Raw genomic sequence first — 20,217 nt, 5'->3', positions numbered from 1 at the left:
CGCCCATAGCTTTGGCCCTGGTCGATCATATGCACCGCCATTTCCCTGTGGGTGCCGTTCTGAGCTGGAGGGGGCATCGGTGCCTCTGGTCTGCTTCCTCTACCACCGTGTGGGTGTGGATAAGGATGACTGTATGTCTGGTCATGCCTTCTTCAGGAATCTCTGGCTGGTGAACGAGGAGATTGCATCCTGCTACGCTGATATTGGGGTGGCCTCTAATGAGGTTGGTAAGAGGTGACCCGGCCTCCTGTACCACTGCTTGAGGCATGATGGTCTTTTTTCTTAATCGACCAATTTCCTAGTAGGGCTCTCTTCTCTTTCATTCTCAACCCTTCCAGTTGGTCTGTCTTGATCATTGCTGTCTTTTCTTCCTCAACCTCTATATCTCTCTTGGCCTACTCATAAGCTGCAAAATATGTCTAAATGGCTGGTCTCTTCAAATTGTACCACAGCCGTCCTATCTTCACCCCTTCTTTCAATCCCCTCAATGTTTGGGGATGGTTGAAGGCCCCCAAATCAATGACAGAGCGATGGAACCTTTTGATGAACTCTCGAAGGGTTTCATCATCTCCTTAGTTCATGCTTGTCAGCTCCATCATATCATCTTCAGGTGCCATTGCCCCCCGAAATTGCTCTGCAAATTCCTTGCACATCTGCTCGAATGACTTAAGGTGCGAGAACACCCTGCACTTTTGAGCATGAGATAATCCATGTACCCCAATTATATCATTGAAGCGCTCTATGTGCACCAATGGATCGGTTCACCCTGAGTACTTTAGGTTTGGGAAGCAAAAATTCATCGGGATGACTGCACTCATGATTTCTGCCAAGAGGGGCGATTCACCGTCCAACATTATCCTCCGACCAGGTTCTCTGCTCCGTCCTTGCATGTCATCTATTATCTGCGCTAGTCTGCGCACTTCTTCCTCGAGTTGTATGGCTCGACTAAGGTCACGTGCTGCAACTCGATCTCGTTCTTGCTCGACGTCATGCAAGTGTTGCCAGAGTTCCCTTTCCTCTTCATTCACAACTTCGTCATCATTATCAAAGACCTGTTTCTCCGGGGATTGATCTCCTCTCCCATGACTTTCTCCTCGTAGAGATCGGTTACCCGCTTCACCACCAAATCCCCCGGTGGTCCTACCTCTCATCATGTCATTGTTGTTCCTTTTGTCAACGTGCCCTCGTGTTATTCCACCACTTTTCATCCCCTCCTCTTGAATTCCCCTTCGCTCATTTCTCATCTCGTGTAAGATAATTGTCAGAGTCTTCATCTGTTTCTCCATCTGTTCCATCCGGTCATACATTACTTTTTCTCGTGCTTCATTGGTTATCTCTCTCAGTGTCACAGACTCGTTAAGCCTCAAATAACCCCCTTGGGCACTACCCCCACCAACGTCCATTGTCTCCTCACTCTTTTTCTTCTTCTCCTCTCTATTAACGGAAGCTTTTTGTTCAGCTCCCCACAGACGGCTCCAAAATGTTGATGCGAGATTCTGGTGTCTGCTCGTTCACGACTAGGATCTTTCCTCAACTCTCAAATTCACGACCAATAGCAGATTCTCCTCGTAACCCTTCTAACCGAGCAGAACAATGCCTAGTATGACTTCTACTTTACCAGACTCCTACGCATACAGAAATTGGTCAGAGCACGCCGGGAGTTTTTCCGGCGTAAACCCTCTGACGCTCAAGTCAAAAATGTTAGTTTACTTTTGTGGGAAATTTGGCCACTAATCTCGTGGCTGTTCTTTAATCTCTTAGACAATAAAAAATGCCTCTGAGTTTTTCTTTATTCTCTCAATAAAGATGCTTTTCTTTAAATTCTAATGTGAAAATGTCTAACCCGTTTACCTTCGTTGATTACCTTTTTATAGCATTCCTACGAATCCCCCCCCCCCACGATCCACGTCCATAACTTCCACCAGCTCTCGGAAGTGGGTACTTGACTATCGTAGTTGTGGCTGAGTGGGCTTCGTGCTTAGATTCTCATATAGGAGTGCACATCTCGTTAATCGTTATGGATCGGGTCTGTTAGCTCAGGTCTTCAACAAGAATGGCTCTCAGCTCCTAACAGGAGGCCGACACGCGCTATGGTCCAGAAGAGGGCGTCCTCGTGACCGAGCAGAAGATTCCTGCTCGTTGATACCTGCCACCAGATTTCTGCCCACCTGCTCGCTTATAAGGAAGCTGGCTCCTCGTCCAGGGTATAGTTGGTCTCATCGATGAATTTTTCCCAAACACATTATTGATACTGTAAAAAAAAAAAAAAAAAAAAGTTACAGCATCAGAACCCATAAAACAAAATCTCAATTTGGGAGAATCGATCTTCTAATTTTTGCTGCAGGAAAGCTAAAAAGGCCGGAAGCAATAAATGACAGGGGCATGAATTATTTCCATTTTGTCGAAACCAAATTTTCAAGCCGTCCCCTAATCTTAAATTAAAATATTTCAGAAGGGGAATTATTCCAAATTGGAACAGCCGCTGGGCCTCGAATTTCTCCCAATCAATGCATGCCAGATCATATCTCCTCCACAAGCTTACAAAAACTTTGGTTAAAAAGTAGAATCAATTTCATTTAAAAAACAAATAATAGCCGACAAACTATTTCAGTAAAACGACAAAGAGGGTACATGAAGATCGACCAAAAGTAAACCTCGAAAAAATTTAATTAATTCAATCGGTGAAATGTCATTCTCACCCTTCATTCTCTTTTCTTTTGTTTTATTTCAAATTACTATCAGTATTAAAAATACTAACATAATTTTCAATTACCGCAAATTGTTCATTAATCATTACATTTCCATTTTTTTAATTTTGTGTGGAACTTATGTCTTAATTTATAATTAGGTGTTTAAAATAAACTTTTAGAAACGCAACAAACAATTCAAAACTGTAATAAAAATTTTGTGATTATTGTAATAGACAACAATTATAAAATTGATTAACCCGACTAATGATAATTACTAACAAGTGTCATATCAATATTTGGAATCCATGCATTGTATCCTAACTATTTGCATTTTGGTGCTTGATGTAAATCAAACAAAAATAGTAGGTTTGATTTTCTTTTTTCTTTAAAAAAAAAAAACTTTGAACGAATAACGATGTCTTTCAATAATATTTTAATAATAATAATAATAATAATAATAAATATTCATTCATAATTAATAACTTACAAATTCATTTATTATTATACCTAAATTTTAGAAAAATTTTAATGACAAGAGATTGTGACTCATCTCTAAAATAAGTATTTATAACTAACATAATAAATAACAAATGCACATATGGTATCGATAAGAATTCTAAATTCTTCATTTTAAATTCTATTCTAAATGATATATCATTAATTGATTGATTAGTAACCTTTTATAAGATATAAGTGAATTAATTATAGCATCATTATTAAACAATTAATAAAAGATAAATTTAAAAAAATAATAATTTAAGATGTGTAGTAAAATTTTACTACTTGGGCAGACGGCAAGACAGTCAATTTCACTCCACTGTACAGTTGTTGCACCAACCCAACAAATGGGCATTTTAGGAAACCAAAATTTCACTGCCCAAGCAGACAGACGGACGGACGGACAGACAGTAAAAAAGCCATAAAAAGTAACCAAACCAAACTAATTAAGCAAACAATTTTGTCAAAGGGCTTCAAAGATTACCAGTTACCAGTCTCCTCTGTTCAAAATCAAAGGCCCAACAAAACCAGAGAATCTCTGTGCAGAAAGAGATAAAAACAACAATAATATTAATCAAATTCAACCCACACCCACACACCCCCACTCTCACTCTCACTTTCTCTCTCTATCTTTTTCACACTTTAACCAACACGCCAATAACAAAACTCTCAATCACTCTCCTTTTGAGTCTCTCATCTGATCAGATCAAGAATCAATGGCCATGGAGATCCAAGAAAAGCTTCTCAAGTTCAAGTACCACATAATACTCGCCCTGGTTTTGTCTATTGTGCTTATCTCGGTCATCGTTCTAGCACCAAGCTTCCTCACCATTTTAGCCTACTTTTGGCCTTTGTTCCTCTCGACAGCTCTCTTTCTGGTCACGGTCCTCTTCTTTGGCAAAACCTCGGCCCCCGCTTCTGCTGATTCTTCTCCTTCTGCTGAAGGCCTTCTTGATTATGTTGCTGGCCACCACGGCCACCACCCCGCCGTTGAACTTGTACAACCTCATCATCCCCATCATGAAGCTTCAGTAGAAACCGCCAAGTCTGAGTCTGAGTAATAATCTCTCTCTCTCTCTCTCTCTCTCTCTCTCTTCTTCTCTTAGGTAACCCTAGAGACCTGATTTTTCATTCTACAGTGTAATAGTAATAATAATTATTATTATCTCTAACTTTCTTTTGGGTTTTATTTTCTTCCCATTTGGACTCTGTTGGCGGAATGTGAACTGTAGATTCTGGGAAAAATAATGATATTATTTACTACTGCAAATAGATAAAATTTATGCAATTTTTTTTTTTTTTACTTTTTATCTTCATATATCGTTTGATTTCAAGATGATGATGATGATGATGATGTTAGTTGGACCACTTGACTAAATTATTGATGTTGATTAAAAATACAGTATTACGACCATACGAATGAGCAATCATATTTCATATTTCAGGGGGCCTGTCTGTGTGCTGCTTGATCACGTGCCAAGCAAATCTATTCGTACTAATTAATGAGTGATTCACTATTATGTATGTAAACATACTCTTAAGATTCGATCAAAATAATGGAAAATTTTAAAAGATTTTCAATAAAATTCCCCAATTATTCAAATCTTAAAAACGTTTTGTCTTTTCACCGTTATATCATGAATAATAGTTAAAAAAAATACATTCTTAATTAGGATAAGTCGTTAATTGATAATACCACTTGAAATGTCCAGATTATGTTGATTGTAGTAATGTTCTGATGGGAGATCCGTTAAGTTATTTAATTAAGAGGTAAGTTAAAAGATGTTTAAACTCTTTATTAACACAACTCCATTAGAAAATTCTTAATCTTCAGAAAGATTTTTTAAAAATGTTAAAGTAAACTTTCGAATCATGCTCTCGCTGTGGTAGCCTTCCACGTATGCCCTAAAAAATCTGGTCATTCTCTGCATAGATTCCTTAAGGAATTTAAATCCTTTTAATATTAACATAAAAAAATAATTTTTGTGTTGATCATGACGAAATAAATATTAAAAATCTTGTTTTGATTCAAAGAAAGTACTTTTTTTAAAAAAAAATCGGCATATTAAAAAAAAAAATTGGTGGATTCTCGAGAATTTTCATACTTTGTGACTGTACCTTGTACAGATACCTTTTGCGTTGTGCTTCCCATGTGGGACGTGGCCCCGGAACGCTTTGGTTAGGTACTACGCTAGCCTACTCTCTGTTTGATGCCGTTCAATATTTTACGTCAGATTCACTTCCAACGTGGGGCACAAAAGGTAACTATGATGTGATCATCAATTGACCAATCTGATTGTTTGTCTACTCGTTAGGTGCCTGTACGGTCAAACAATGGATCCAGTCATCTAGTGGGTAAAGTGGGGCCTACTTTAATGTGGCCAGGTTTAAGTTCAAGATGCTGCGTGATCATTCTCTAGATGATGATGAATGGATGATGCGGACCAGACCACAGGGACCGGTGGGCCCCACAAGTTTACAATCATTCAAAACTTGACGTTGGGTTTACGTGTGGTTTTGTTTCTTCTTCAGTGTTTTTTTTTTCTGTTTTTTTGGGGGGGCGGATCCGGTCTGAAGTTCACAAGATGAGTAAGCCTTTTTACCCGTTTCTAACTTCTTTATAAAATCATTCTTTAATTGAAATTAGTTAGATAATTAAAGATAAATTAACTTTTATTATTTTAAGTACAAAATTTTAATTAAACACCTAAAATAAATTATTAAAAAGAATGATTTTTTTTTTTACTTTTATATTTATATTTTAAATTTTAATTAAATATTTTTTGACAAACTTTTTAAGAACTAACAATTATGGAGATAGAAATTACGTAACAAGCAGAAAATATTTAAAAATTTTAAGATTTGTGTGCATTTACAAATAAAAATTCAAAAGAAATACTTTTTTTAAGGTGAAAATTAATGACAAAATGGTTGATTTTAATTTTATAGGCTAGTATTTTATAAATTCAGTTGTGTAATTGAGGGAATAGAACTCAAAACGGGCGTTACAAGGATTTCTATGGAGAGTTGTACGTTCCACCATTACAAGATTGGGCAGGGGAGGTGAATTGCACTCACCACAAACTTCTAGGCATCATTTATATGTACGCATTTTCATATGAAAAATAATAATAATAATTAATCAATTAATATTTCGAGACATTTTTTATTAGTTGTCAAAACGTATACTATAAATAAAAGGCCATACAGCGCTGCAATAAAGGAAAGCCCATAGATAAGGCGCATGCAAGGAGTTGTTTTGGATCCAGTCCAGGCCCAGCCAACTCAAAGAAAGGAACATGGACGAATAACGTTTTAATCTTCGGTAGTGTAGATAAATCACAAGCGAGCGACCTTCATATGTACAAAAAGTAGCCGTAAGATAAGATTATTTTTCCCGGAATGCAAGGAGTCACTAGCAACAATGTGACGGAGCAGTCAGCTCAGCTCTTTGTTTGAGAATCTTGGGCAAGAAATAGATCCGACGGCGACAAGGTTCCGGATTGATCAAAATCAAGATCCTGAAACTCCTCCATTACTAGTGCAATATCTTCTTGGCTAATCTTGCCCATTTCTTTCAGCTTATATATTATGAACTCAGCAGCACTGCAGTAATAGAGCGCGGGAAAAAAGAATCGGCGGTAGTTTAAATTGAAGGCAATAAACAAGATATATAGTAATTGGAAAGAAAGCATAAGCTTGAACTTACTGAAAATCAACTTACCTGACAACCCCATCTTCATCAATATCAGCTGCCTCCAAATCAACGTGGGTCATTTTTCGAGTAAGAACCCAATTGACGAGTGCCTTTTGTCTTTTTTCAGTATTGAACTCGGCAACGTACAGAAAGAACTGTGCTAAGGTCATAGTACTACTTGAGATCCAAACTACACCAAAAGCACGCCCTCCCGTAGTTGAGAAGCTCTTGTCACCATAGCCTAAGGTGGTGATGGTAGAACAAACACAATAGAACGCATCAACAAAGCTCATTTTCTCAACCACAACCAGGAAGATGGTCCCAACGAGAATGAGAACCAACTCAAGGACCAACATGATGATGCATTTGTATCTCACTTTGTTGGTTTCAATCTCCTTTAGAATATCAGTCGGGCCAACTTTTTGATACCTGTGTAGGGCTTTAACCAGCAATATTTCCTGCTTGTCGACCAGATAGTCGGCTGCTTTGCTCAGAAACATACCAACTAGACCCATCCCTGTGAAAACAAAAGCACAGGAAAGTAGTTTCGAAACGACACTATTAGGCACAAGGTCTCCATACCCTACAGTGGTCATTGTCACGATGCAGAAATAAATAGAATCTAGAATTTCATTGGTTTTTAGTCCTTCGATTTGACTGTTGACAGCATAGAAGGATAATGACCCCCCACCAAGGTAGGCAGCCAGGTAGACAAGTACCCTCTTAAAATTTGGGCGGGGTTTGCCAAAAAGGGACTCAGAAAGGTGAGTTGAGTCTTTTTCATTTATGTCTAGAGCAGCAACATCAGTCTGGGGAGCACTTCTACACCGACGAAGCCTTCTTCTCTTGGGAGCATCTTTATTATTTGTTTGAGGCGTTGAATCAACAAATCCTGAGAGCAGCGGCTGATTTGCACCATTGGAGGCCATTAGAGGATAGCAAAAGCAGACTCAGACCTGCAAACCAATTACAATACTAAATTATAAACTTGGCAACATTTTCAGACCCAACTTCTAGTAAATGTCACCCAGAAATTGATGTATTGCCTTTAGAATTATGAACACAGTCACTGCAAGGATATCAGATGATATACAATACTTCTGGGGAGTTAACTTTACATTATAAACATAATTGCCAGTGGAAAATCAGTTTATATTCTTCTAGAGTTCATCTAGCATAACAAAAATTAAGATCACAATCACAATTCACAAAGAGGGACAGATAAACAACCAAATATTTATCAAAATTATCCAATCCTCTTACTTTCCAGTCCTAATTCCCAAATCAACAGGAAGAAAACATATACAAGACAATTCTTCAAAATCAACCCAAACTTAATGTGTGGAAAATAAAAACCTGATTCATATCTGAGTTGACCCTTTTGAAACAATGATTGGAAAATAACTAAATAATCCAAATCATGATATGGTAGCACTTCCTTTCATAACCATTGAGGAAAACTTAGCTGAAATAACTAAAAAAAATATAATGGAACAAATCGTAATTCCAACATATGCAAGATTCCTACAGTGATGACTTAATCACAAACAATAACAACAGGAAATTTCCATAATTCCATTCCTAATAAGCACTATAGACAAAAGAACTATTATTGAGAGACTATCAAATTAATACGTCAAGTAAATGATATCCAGATAAAAGAAACATCATCTCAACAAACCAAATTGGTATGCATAAAAATCATTATTTAAGTTTAGAACACTTACTATCAAGCTGACACAAGACCACCCCCAGATCAAGGAAGAAACTTTATGAAGTGAGTGTGTTGTGAGCCCTACCAGATCAAGCGAAAGGAAGCAACTTTATAAATCCAATTCCTAGGGCTTTGACAAAGAAAGGAACATGGCCAGAAACTTCTCTGAAAATTCCTGGAAAATTCAAGAAATTTGATCCCTTGTGCAATCACTTGTCTGCTTTCAGCTTACCAAAGCCAGCTTCTGAATATGTACTCTTTGGGATGAAAAAAAGGCTGTTGCTTTTTTCCACCTTCAGACAGTGTAGTGAAGCTGTAACAGAATCTGCGAAATGAATCCTACAGTGGTTGTTTAGTTTAGTTTATCTTGAAGATCTGAAGTGCTTGGCTTGGCTTAAGCATTTTGTCTGCTTTCTAATCTGTTTTATCAAAAAGTTTGTTCGCTGTAAATTAATAGTTATATGGGAAATTACGATTGCACCATTTTTATTGAACTTTATATTTATCTAATTATTATAAAATTTTAATATATTTATTATATTATTTTTTTAAATTTATATCAATTAATTATTTTTATACTAATACCCTTACAATAATTTAAATAAAATAATAATTTTATTTTTAAATAAATTAAAAAATTATTTTATCTTATAAAATTTTTAAAAAATAAAATTATAATTATAAAAATATTCCTAAGTTTAATAAAAACAATTTCAAATAGAGGTGCTCAGTTGAATTTATTTATTAAAAAAATAAATCCTAAATTTTAATAATTTAGGAAATTTTTATTAAATCTCAAAATTTTACAATTATTTTTATAATTATATTTTTTATTAAAAAATAAAAAAATTTAATTTTGAAATTTAATTTTATTAAATCTATGGGTATTTTTATAATAATATTTTTTTATTTTTAAAGTTTTTATAAAATAAAATGATCTTTTAATTTATTTAGAGATAAAATTATTATTTAATTTAAATTATTTAATAGTGTTAGTATAAAAGTGATTAATTAATACAAATTTTAAAAAAATAGTACAATAAACATGTTAAAATTTTATAATGATTGAATAAATATAAAAAAAAATAAAAATAATGCGGTGATAATTTCCCATAATTTATTGATCAATTACGTCGGCTTCACGCGGCATGAACACCACAAAGGATAATCAAATAAATAAATGGTAATAGTAATAGTAACAATACATTAGCCCCCATCAAGAAAAAAAAAAATAGTAATACGTTAGGCACTACCCAAAAAAATAGCACGTTGGATGAAACGTTTCATTGATGCCTCTTATGAAAACAATGTTGGACACGTTGGCCCAGCCCAAAATATCCGAGCAAGGATATGTAAATTGATCCAATTTGCTTGCGGTTTAAGCGAACTCTTTGAACTGCTGAATGCTGACATTTCATCGAACACACCAGGGTGATTCTATTTCTATTAAGCACCCTTAACAGAGTATTATATATATATTTTACAGTAATATGTGAAACACAAGATTTAATTAAACTAGATATACGCATGAAATGCTCAATAAAAAGCAAAATATTCTCATTCATTTGCACACCAACTAATGGCATGTATGGTCATGTGGGTAACACATCCATGATTCATTCAACATCAGCTATGCCTGCGCCTCCAAATCTTCATGTGTCATTTTAAAAGCAAGAACCCACTTGAGGAGTGCCCTTAATCTTCTTTCAATACGGAGCTCGGCCACATATAGGAAAAACAGAGCTAAGGAAATAGTACTGAACAAGATCCAATACACAGCAAAACTACGTCTTGTCCTCGAGAACAAGCTCTTGTCACCACAGCCTAAAGTCGTGATGGTGGCACAGACGCAAAAGAACGCATCAACAATTGCCATTTTACCAATGGTAACTTGGTGGACGGCACCAAGTAGTATGAGAAGCAACAAAACGATCAACATCTTGACGCATTTGTAGCTCTCGCGTTGCCTGTCATCTCAATCTCATTTAGAATGTCATTCAGACCATCTATTTGATACGTGGGCAGGGCTTTAACGAGCAAAATTTCATGCTTCTTGAATAGATACTCGACTGCTTTGCTCAGTATTATTAGTGCAAATAGAACAATTCCTGCGAAAACAAAAGCACATACAAGTACTTCTGAGAAGATACCATTAGGCACACCGTCTCCATAACCTATGGTGGTCATTGTTACCACCCAGAACTAGACAGAATCAATGATTCCGTCTAGGATTCTGTCAGCGTTCACTCCTTTGATTTGGTTCTTGACGGCATAGAAGCAAATGGTGCCTATGCCAAGGTAGTTAGCCAGGAACACAGCCGCCTTCCTAATATTTGGGCGTGTATTATAATGGATTCAGGAGGAGGAATTGAGTTTGTAATCAATGGAGTTGCAGGAGCACTTGTACTCCGCTGAAGCCTTCTTCTTGTTCTATTAAAAGCATCTAATTTGTTGGTTCTTTGAGAGGTTGATTCAACAAATCCTGAGAGGAACAGCTGCCCTGCAGTGTTGCGGGCCATTAGAGCTTTAGAGGACAGCAAAAGTGAACCACTACCCGGACCTGCAAATTAATCATTCAATAAATGATGATGAATTAAAATAACAAAAAAAAAACCAAAAATAATTCCAACATATGCAGGATTTCTACAATGAATCACCATCCAAAAACAAAAGAACAATTCAGAGACTCGAGTTAAATTGAGTCAACTAAATGCTTCACAAAAATTAAAGAAACAACTATCACAATCAAAACAAACCAAATGGGTATCTACCAAAATCATTATTTAAGTTACACAAATCCACACTGATCAAGCAAGAAATTGGTGGTTATAGCCTTGTGAGAGACTTGCCACATCCAAAGAAAAAGAATTCAAGCAATTTGCTTCCCCCTGTGTAATAGCTTCTCAGTTTTTTCATTTGTTAATTACTTTTTATAACATTTTTTTAACTTTGATGTAATCAAATCTTCTTCAATTTTAATATAAAATTTTATTGCTAGATTTAACTCCAAAAAAAAAAAATTATATTTTTTGTTTACGTGTCTGGAAGTCCACATCTAAGTTTGAAATTTACTTGCACGGCGTGCAACTAGGTAGATCAAAATATCAGCTTCTGCTATGCCTCCGAAATCTTCATCTATTATTTTCTGAGCAAGAACCTACTTGATCAGTGCTCTTAATCTTCTCTCAGTATTGAGCTCAACAACATGGAGAGAAAACCAAGCTAAGGGAAATACTACTGCCCAAGATCCAAAATCCAGCAAAAATACGTCCAGTTGTAGTTGAGAAGCTCTTGTCGCCATAGCCTAATGCTGTGATGGTTGCACAAACGAAACAGAATGCACCAACAGTGTCCATTTGTCAACAGTAACTTGGACATGGCCCCAGCAAGTATAAGAAGCAACAGAATGATCAACATCCCGATGCATTTATACCACACTAGGCTCGTTTCACTTTCACTCTGCTTTAGAATATTAATCAGATCAACTATTTGATTCATATCCAAGGCTTGGACCAGCGATGTATCCTGCTTATTGACTAGATAAGGTACTCGACTGCTTTTTTTAGTATTATTATTAGTCCCATTAGAGCCATTCCTGTGAAAACAAAAGCACACACAAGTAGTTTTGAGAGACAGTAATTAATTAAAACAAAACAAATGGTATACTCAAAAATCGTTATTGAAGTTCACACACAAGAATCCACCCAGACCAAGCATTGTGAGACTTACCGGATGAAGCGGAGCAAGCTTTAAATGAATATGTTCGAGGGAAATATATCGAGGAGACCAGACGTGATGAGCAGGTGTCTGGTGGCAGAGTTCTGCGAGCAGGTGTGTCCTGTAAGAGCCAAGTAGCAAGGGAATAGGAGTAGAAATATTCTGCTCATCCACGAATATGCCATTCGCAAGGCCGAACTCCCGTTAGAGGCATAAGGTCATTCCTGCTAAAGGTCGAGGCGAGGAGACCCAGTCAACGACAGTTGGCAGGACGTGCGTTCCTATCCGAGAATTAAGGCACGAGGTCCGACTCCATTCGCCCACAATGGCGATAATGGGGCGTCCACATCCGAGAGTGGGGAGAATGACGGGCGTAGACTGCGGAAGACCGGGATTCAGAGGAAGCCTATAAAAAGGTAGCCAACGAAGGTAAAAGGGTTAGAATTTTTGCTATTTAGAACTAAGAAAAGAGAACTCTAAAGAACGGAGATTACAGAAAAGCCATAAGATCCGTGGCAAGCGTTCCCGGAACCTTCATATCTGACTTGAGCGTCGGAGGGTTTACGCCGGAAAAACAACCGGCGTGCTCTGACTTGTTTCTGTGGACGCAGGAATACCTGGAGCAGAAAGCGTACGAGGAGAGATCCTGATCGAGGTGAGGTTGGTCGAGCAGATTGTTAGCCTATATGGCTATAAATATTGATTTTGATGATAACAAACCACATGTATTTATTGAGTAAAGATTTATGAATTGTGCTTTTATAATAAGAAAATGATGTTATGGAATTAAAGCATTTTGGACTAAAATGAAAGTAATTTCAAAATCTTTAATAGTGTTTTAAATTTCGGATTTGGACCTATTTGAAACTATTTAAATATTTTTGGGCCATTCTGTAATTTCATAAAGTTTGGGCGAAGTCATAATTTCAAAAAATTGTGGGATTGAGAAAGCATTATTTAAAATTCTGAAATTGGACCTGTTTGTAAACTTTTATAACTTTTTAGGCCATACTACAGTTTTATAAAGTTTTGGGGTTAAACTATAAATTTCGGGAAATATTTTACTGTAGCAGGTTACTGTAGCAAGCGGCTTACCGATTACTGATAAACGACAAGCCGAATTCGGGGCAGTAAGCACCAGAACGAAAACGGCTTACCGGATTCCGAATCCGGCAAGCCGGTTAGGCAAAATTTTGAATTTTGCCTTAACGGTAACATAAATCCGGCTTACCGGATTCCATTAAACGGCAAACCGGATAGCCCAGAATGTGAATAACGGCTAGTTTTCGAGCTCAAGCTATAAGAACTCAAATCCAACTCATTTTGAAGCTCTCCAACAAGCAAAAACAAAAGGCACACATGATATCTTGAACTTACAACTTGCAAAACACAAAACATTGAATCATTCATTGTTCTTCATCTTTGAATATCTACTCATTGAGTGAGTTTGATTGTAACTTTCATTTCTTCATTTCATTTGTAAGAGTTTGAGTGTGTGAGACACTTGAGTGAAGAGATTGGGAGATAATCTCTTTGTTGTAAAGGTTTATTGACACCTCGAAGTCAATTGTAATTGTTGAAGCCTTGGAAAGGCTTGGATAGTGAAATCCTCAAGCCCGGTGTGCTTGGAGGCGTGGACGTAGGCGGGGATAGCCGAACCACGTAAAAATCATTGTGTTCGTTTTTCTCTTCCCTTACTCTTTTAATTATTGTGCCTTTATTAAACTTATTGCTTTCAATTTTTATTAAGACATTAGATTGCTTGTTGTGTGGATTTGCTAGGATAATTTTTAAATTTCCAATTCACCCCCCTCTTGGGTTGCACACTTATATTTCACAGATATCCTGGTCGTAGGAAGAGTGTAACCAGAATATCGCATCAACATTTTGGCGCCGTCTGTGGGGAACTGAGCAAAAAGCTTCTATTGATAGCAAGAAGATGAGTTAAGCAAGTGAAAAGCAATGGACACATGAGGAAGCAGTGCACAAGGGGGTGATATTAGGCTTAACGATTCCGTGACGCTGAGGGAGATAGCCAGTGAAGCACGGGAAAAAGCCATGTTCGACCGGATGGAAAAGCAAATGGAGACCCTGACAACCATCCTACATGAGCTGCGGAGTGAACGCAGGGTAACCCAGGAGGAAAGGGTGAGAGGTGGTGGAGTGGCACCAGGTCCTGATAGTGCGAGGAGAAGTCAAACAACTGGGAGATTTGGTGGTGAGAGAGATAACATACCTCTGCGGGGAGAATTTCATAGAGAGGAAGAGCAGTCCCCAGCAAGACAGATTTTTGACGAGGACGACGGGGTGGCGAATGCAGAGGAAACGGAGTTGAGGCAACACTTGCATGATGTAGAGCAAGAGCGGAATCAAGTTGCAACACGTGACCCTGGTCGTGCAGTGCAGCTGGAGGAGGAAGTGCGCAGACTAGTGCAGATAATTGACTACATGCAAGGAAGGAGCAGAGCTCCTGGTTGGAGGATAATGCTGGACGGAGAATCACCGCTCGCAGCAGAGATCATGAGGGCAATTATTCCAAGGGATTTCCGCCTCCCAGACCTTAGATACGCAGGAAGAACTGATCTGTTGATGCACATAGAGCGCTTCAACGAGATAACTGGGGTACAATGATTATCTCAATCCCAAAAGTGCAGGGTGTTCCCACTATCCCTTGAGGGACGTGCACGAGAGTGGTGCAGGAAACTTCCTCGGGGCAGCATTAAAACCTTCGAGCAGATGTGTCAGGAATTCGCAGAGCAGTTTAGTGGGGCGATGGCACCAGAAGATGACATGATGGAGCTGAAAAGCATGAAACAGGGGGAGCAAGAAACCCTTCGGGAATTCATCAAGAGGTTTCATCGTGCTGTCCTCGATTTGGGAGCCTTCAACCATCCTCAGGCACTAAGGGGATTGAAAGAGGGAGTGAAGATAGGAAGGCTGTGGTACAACTTGAGAAGCCCAGTTATTCAGTCATATGCGGCCGTATATGAGCAGGCTAAAAAAGACATAGAGATCGAGGAAGAAAAGGCGGCTCGGATTAAGACTGACCAGCTAGAAGGGTTGGAAAAGAAAGAGAAGAGGGCACCACCAGGGAATGGGCCGATCAAGAGGAGGGACCACCAGGCCTCAGGTAGTGGAGCAGGAGGTCGGGTAACAGCTTACCAGCCTCATCAGAGGCCACCACAATATCAGCGCAGCAGGGCGCAGCCTCCTCGTTCCCCAGCTAGGGAGCCTTGGAAAAGGCATGATTCGACATATGGTGGTCTTCATCAATACTCCCACGGCAGTAGAGGGAGCAGACCAGAAGTGCTGCCACTACCCCCAACTCAAAACGGAGCAAATAGAGAAAGGGCAGTACACCTGATCGACCAGAACCAGGACTATGGGTGGTATACTTCATTGAAGATGTCCTTGGACGAGCTGTACGAGGCCATAAAAGACCGAAGATTGCTGTACCTCCATGCCCCAATAATAAAGCTACCCGGCAGGAGAGATAAAGGACGCTATTGTAAGTTCCATGGCACTCATGGCCATACCACAGCAGAGTGTAGAGATCTCAAGACCCAGGTTGAAGATTTGGTGAGAAATCGGTACCTGGACGAGTTTATAGATGGGACCTTCCCAATGGTAGCCTCGACAAGTGAAGGGGAGCAGAGAGACAGGAACTTGAGACGCGAGCAGCCTGCAGTTAGGGTGATAGCTGGGGGCCCAACATTGGCCGAAGATTCCAACAAGTCGAGGAAGAACTATGCTAGATACGCCATGACTAGCAAAAATGTATTCTTCAACACCCCAGCAGCCAAACGTGTAAGAGTCAGGCAAGTGCCAATTATGTGGACAGATGAGGATGAAGAAAGAATTCTGTACCCCCATGAGGATGCTTTGGTCATCAAGACCACTATCGCTAGCAAGAAGTTTGACAGGATACTGGTTGACACAGGGAGCTCAGTTGACGTGTTGTTTAAGTCAACCCTGGAGGAAATGGGAATAACAGACCTGAAGTTGGAATACACCAATACCTCCTTGAAGGGATTCGGAGGAGGAAAGCTGGTCCCCCTAGGTGTGGTCGAGCTGCCTATCACAATTGGGAGCTCCCCGATAGAAAGAACTATGATACTAGACTTTGTGGTGGTGGATGAAGAAGGTCCATATCAGATGATCCTAAGTCGGCCGTTTCTGAGGATGAGCAAAGCAGTACTGTCTAACCATTATCTGGCTCTCAAGTACCGGGTGAACGGGGTAGTCGGGGTGGTACGAGGAGACCAGAGAATCGCTAGAAGCTGTTACTCCTCGGCAGCAAGGGAAGCAATGTAGATAACATCCCTTGATGCCCGAGTGAAAAACAAGAATGGTAGACAAGAACCCGTAGAGGAGTTGGAGACCGTAAGCCTGGGACCAGAGAATCCGGGAAAGACGATCAAAATCGGGTCGAGACTTCAGGAAGAGCATAAGCAGGAGTTGGTGAAATGCTTACAGGCTCATGTAGATGTGTTTGCTTGGACACATGAAGACATGCCAGGGATTGATCCTGAGGTAGCATGTCATAAGCTGGTAATAAAGAAAGGTGCTCGAACAGTAAGGCAGAAAAGGAGGTACTTCAACCAGGAGAGGTATGAGGCTATAAATGGCGAGGTGGAAAAGCTCTTAAGAGCAGGGTTCATTCGGGAAGTCAATTATCCTGAGTGGATATCGAATGTGGTGTTGGTAAAGAAGGCAAACGGCAAATGGAGGATGTGTGTGGACTTCACAGATCTTAATAAAGCATGCCCGAAAGATAGCTTCCCTTTGCCAAAAATCGACCAGCTAGTAGATTCAACAGCTGGGCACGGCCTGCTCAGTTTCATGGACGCGTTCTCGGGATATAACCAAATTCCCATGTACGAGCAGGATGAGGAGAGTACTGCTTTTATCACTAACCAAGGTTTATTCTGTTACAGGGTAATGCCATTTGGTCTAAAAAATGCTGGGGCCACCTATCAGAGGCTGGTGAATAAAGTCTTTAAGCCGTTGATTAGGAAAACCATGGAGGTGTACGTGGATGACATGATCACCAAATCCAAAATCCTGAAGGATCATGTCGGACACCTCGAGGAGACATTCGGGCTTTTGAGGAAGTATAAGATGAAGCTCAACCCGGAGAAGTGTGCTTTTGGGGTCGAGTCAGGGAAGTTCCTTGGATTCATGGTAAGCCATAGGGGGATTGAAACAAACCCCGAGAAGATCCAGGCGATCGTGCAGATGAGGTCTCCTCGTAACCTGAAGAAGATGCAGAGCCTTACGGGGAGATTGGCGGCATTGAGTCGGTTCATATCCAAGGCTACAGATAAGTGTCAGCCATTCTTTCAAGTAATAAGGAGGGGAAAGAAAACAGAATGGACTCCAGAATGCGAGGAAGCCTTCCAGAACTTGAAACAGTATTTGCAGCAAGCCCCTCTGCTATCTACACCGAGAGATTGGGACAAGTTATTTTTGTATTTAGTGGTATCGGATCGGACCGTCAGTTCTGTTCTGGTGAGAGAGGAAGAGAGAGTTCAGTATCCGATATACTACACCAGCAAGGCCCTACTCGATGCTGAGACCAGATACCCACCGTTGGAGAAATGGATGCTTGCCCTTGTGGTTGCTGCTTGGAAATTGAGGCCATATTTTCAGGCATTCCCCATCTCGGTAATAACAAACCAGCCATTACGTCAAACTCTGCACAAGTCAGATGCTTCTAGTCGGCTCGTCAAATGGGCTATAGAGCTGAGCGAGTTCGACATAGACTACAAACCCCGAGCATCGATAAAGGCGCAAGCAATGGCCGACTTCGTAGCAGAGTTCGCAGAGCCTGAAATATGCTTGGACCTACTGGATGTTGCCTTAGATAGCAACGAAGCCCGAATATGGCATATGTCAGTAGATGGGTCATCAGGGGAGCAGAGATCAGGAGCAGGAATTTTCTTAGAAGGCCCAGAGGGGGAGGAGATCTCTTATGCGATAAAATTAGAATTCGCGGCCACAAATAACCAGGTAGAGTATGAAGCCTTGATAGCAGGATTGGAATTAGCTAAGGCCATGAAAGCAGATAGGGTTAAGATCAGAACTGATTCCCAGCTGGTCGCGAATCATGTCAGTGAAAAATTTCAACCAAGAGAGGAGAAGATGGAACAATACCTGAAGATAGTCAGGCAGATGATAGGGAAATTTGAAGCAGTGGAGGTGGTACAAATCCCTAGGGAGCAGAATAGTAGAGCAGATATTTTGGCCAGGATGGCAGCGGTAGCAGACCCAAAAATGCCAAAGTCAATCCCTCTAGAAGTGAAGTCCAGCCCGAGTATCGAGTAGAATTTGGGGGTATTGCAGATAGAACGAAAATGCTCGTGGATGGATCCGATAACTTCATACCTTACAGACGAGGTATTGCCACCAGATAAGCTGCGAGCTCGGAAGATTAAAGCACAGGCCTCAAGATACACGATGATCGACGGGGTATTGTATCGGCGAGGATATACATTACCCTTCCTGCGATGTTTGGATGAGGACGACGCAGATTACGTACTGAGAGAAGTACATGAAGGAATTTGCGGGAATCATGCTGGTGGGAGGTCCTTGGCCCACAAGGTTTTAAGGCAGAGATATTTCTGGCCGACAATACACCAGGATGCACAAAAGAAGACCAGGAGCTGTGTAAGCTGCCAGAGTTTTGCATGTTTCTCCAACCAGCCACCAGAGAAGCTCACCTCTATGGCCTCCCCTTGGCCATTTGCTCAATGGGGAATTGACCTGATCGGCCCGCTGCCAAAGGGACGAGGAGCAGCAACACATGCAATAGTTGTTATAGACTACTTCACGAAGTGGATAGAGGTAAAAGTCCTTAGCAAGATCACAGAGAAGAAAACAACAGACTTTATGTGGAGAAACCTGGTCTGTCGATACGGGATCCCTTATGCCTTGGTAACGGATAATGGCAGGCAGTTCGATAATCACAGCTTCAGGGATTTCTGCCAGAACCTCGGGATAGAGCTAAAGTATTGCTCGCCTGCTCACCCCCAATCGAATGGACAAGTAGAAGCAGCCAACAAAACCATCAAGAGGCTTTTGAAAACCAGGCTTGGAGCAAAGAAAGGTGCTTGGGTTGATGAGCTATCAGGCGTACTATGGGCATACAGGACAACCCATAAGACAGCAACGGGGGAAACACCGTTCGCCTTGGCTTTCGGACATGAAGCGGTCATACCAGCTGAGATAGGAACGACCACACACCGAACAGATCATTTCAACGAGCAAGAAAACGACGAGCAGATGTGTTTGAATTTGGATTTGCTAATGGAAAAAAAGGGAGCAAGCAGCCGAGCGATCAGTCATTTACCAGCAGAGGGTTGCCCGATATTATAACCAGAAGGTGAATGTACGGCAGTTCAAGGTCGGAGATTGGGTGTTAAGGAGAGTAAATCAGAACACCAAAGACTTGACTCAGGGAGTGCTCGGTCCGAATTGGGAGGGACCATATAGAGTCAAGCAGCTAGTTGGACCAGGAGCGTACAAGCTGGTTCGTATGGATGGCCACGAGGTGAAGCGCCCATGGAACGTAGCACATCTCAGGAAATATTTCCAGTAAGAGTCGTTAATATTTTCAAGTTCTTTCTGTTAGTATTTGCCGTTATTTATTTTATGTACAAACAATTCCATGTAAGTTGAATCCTGTAATTAATGGAACGTCGAGGAAATTCAGTCACTGGAAACCGTGAAAATTTCTAAGGCATGCAAAGGCTCGTCAAGTCTCAAAGCCTGTTTTATGGCGAGACAGAAGTCAAGCGTGCCAGGATCTGCTCGACCACGTGAAGGCGAGCAGACTCCAAAGCATTCAAAAAAGTTCTAAGGCATGCAAAGGCTCGTCAAGTCTCAAAGCCTATTTTATG

The 20,217-nt window shown here is 40.1% G+C and overlaps 2 protein-coding genes across 3 annotated transcripts; one reads left to right on the top strand and one right to left on the bottom strand.

The window, feature by feature from the left end:
• The first annotated feature begins 3,686 nt into the window (after positions 1–3,686).
• LOC102610985 (uncharacterized) lies at positions 3,687–4,476 on the top strand. Its single transcript, XM_006474839.4, has one exon. The coding sequence runs from the start codon at positions 3,905–3,907 to the stop codon at positions 4,247–4,249; it is 345 nt and encodes a 114-aa protein (XP_006474902.1). The 5' UTR covers positions 3,687–3,904; the 3' UTR covers positions 4,250–4,476.
• Positions 4,477–6,326: 1,850 nt separating this feature from the next.
• Positions 6,327–9,031, bottom strand: LOC102611284 (two-pore potassium channel 1). 2 transcript variants are annotated; one of them, XM_025097598.2, is made up of 3 exons: positions 8,685–9,031; positions 6,913–7,841; positions 6,327–6,794 (listed from the first exon to the last, which is right to left on the bottom strand). In XM_025097598.2, the coding sequence occupies exons 2-3, from the start codon at positions 7,812–7,814 to the stop codon at positions 6,632–6,634; spliced, it is 1,065 nt and encodes a 354-aa protein (XP_024953366.1). In that variant the 5' UTR covers positions 7,815–7,841; positions 8,685–9,031; the 3' UTR covers positions 6,327–6,631. The 2 variants fall into 2 exon arrangements, with proteins under 2 accessions (XP_024953366.1, XP_006474903.1); XM_006474840.4 differs by having other exon boundaries at positions 8,613–9,030.
• Positions 9,032–20,217: the final 11,186 nt, after the last annotated feature.

The sequence above is a fragment of the Citrus sinensis genome, chromosome 9 (assembly GCF_022201045.2).
Source record: "Citrus sinensis cultivar Valencia sweet orange chromosome 9, DVS_A1.0, whole genome shotgun sequence".
Taxonomy (NCBI): Eukaryota; Viridiplantae; Streptophyta; class Magnoliopsida; order Sapindales; family Rutaceae; genus Citrus; species Citrus sinensis.
This window is presented reverse-complemented; position numbering and strand designations above follow the sequence as displayed.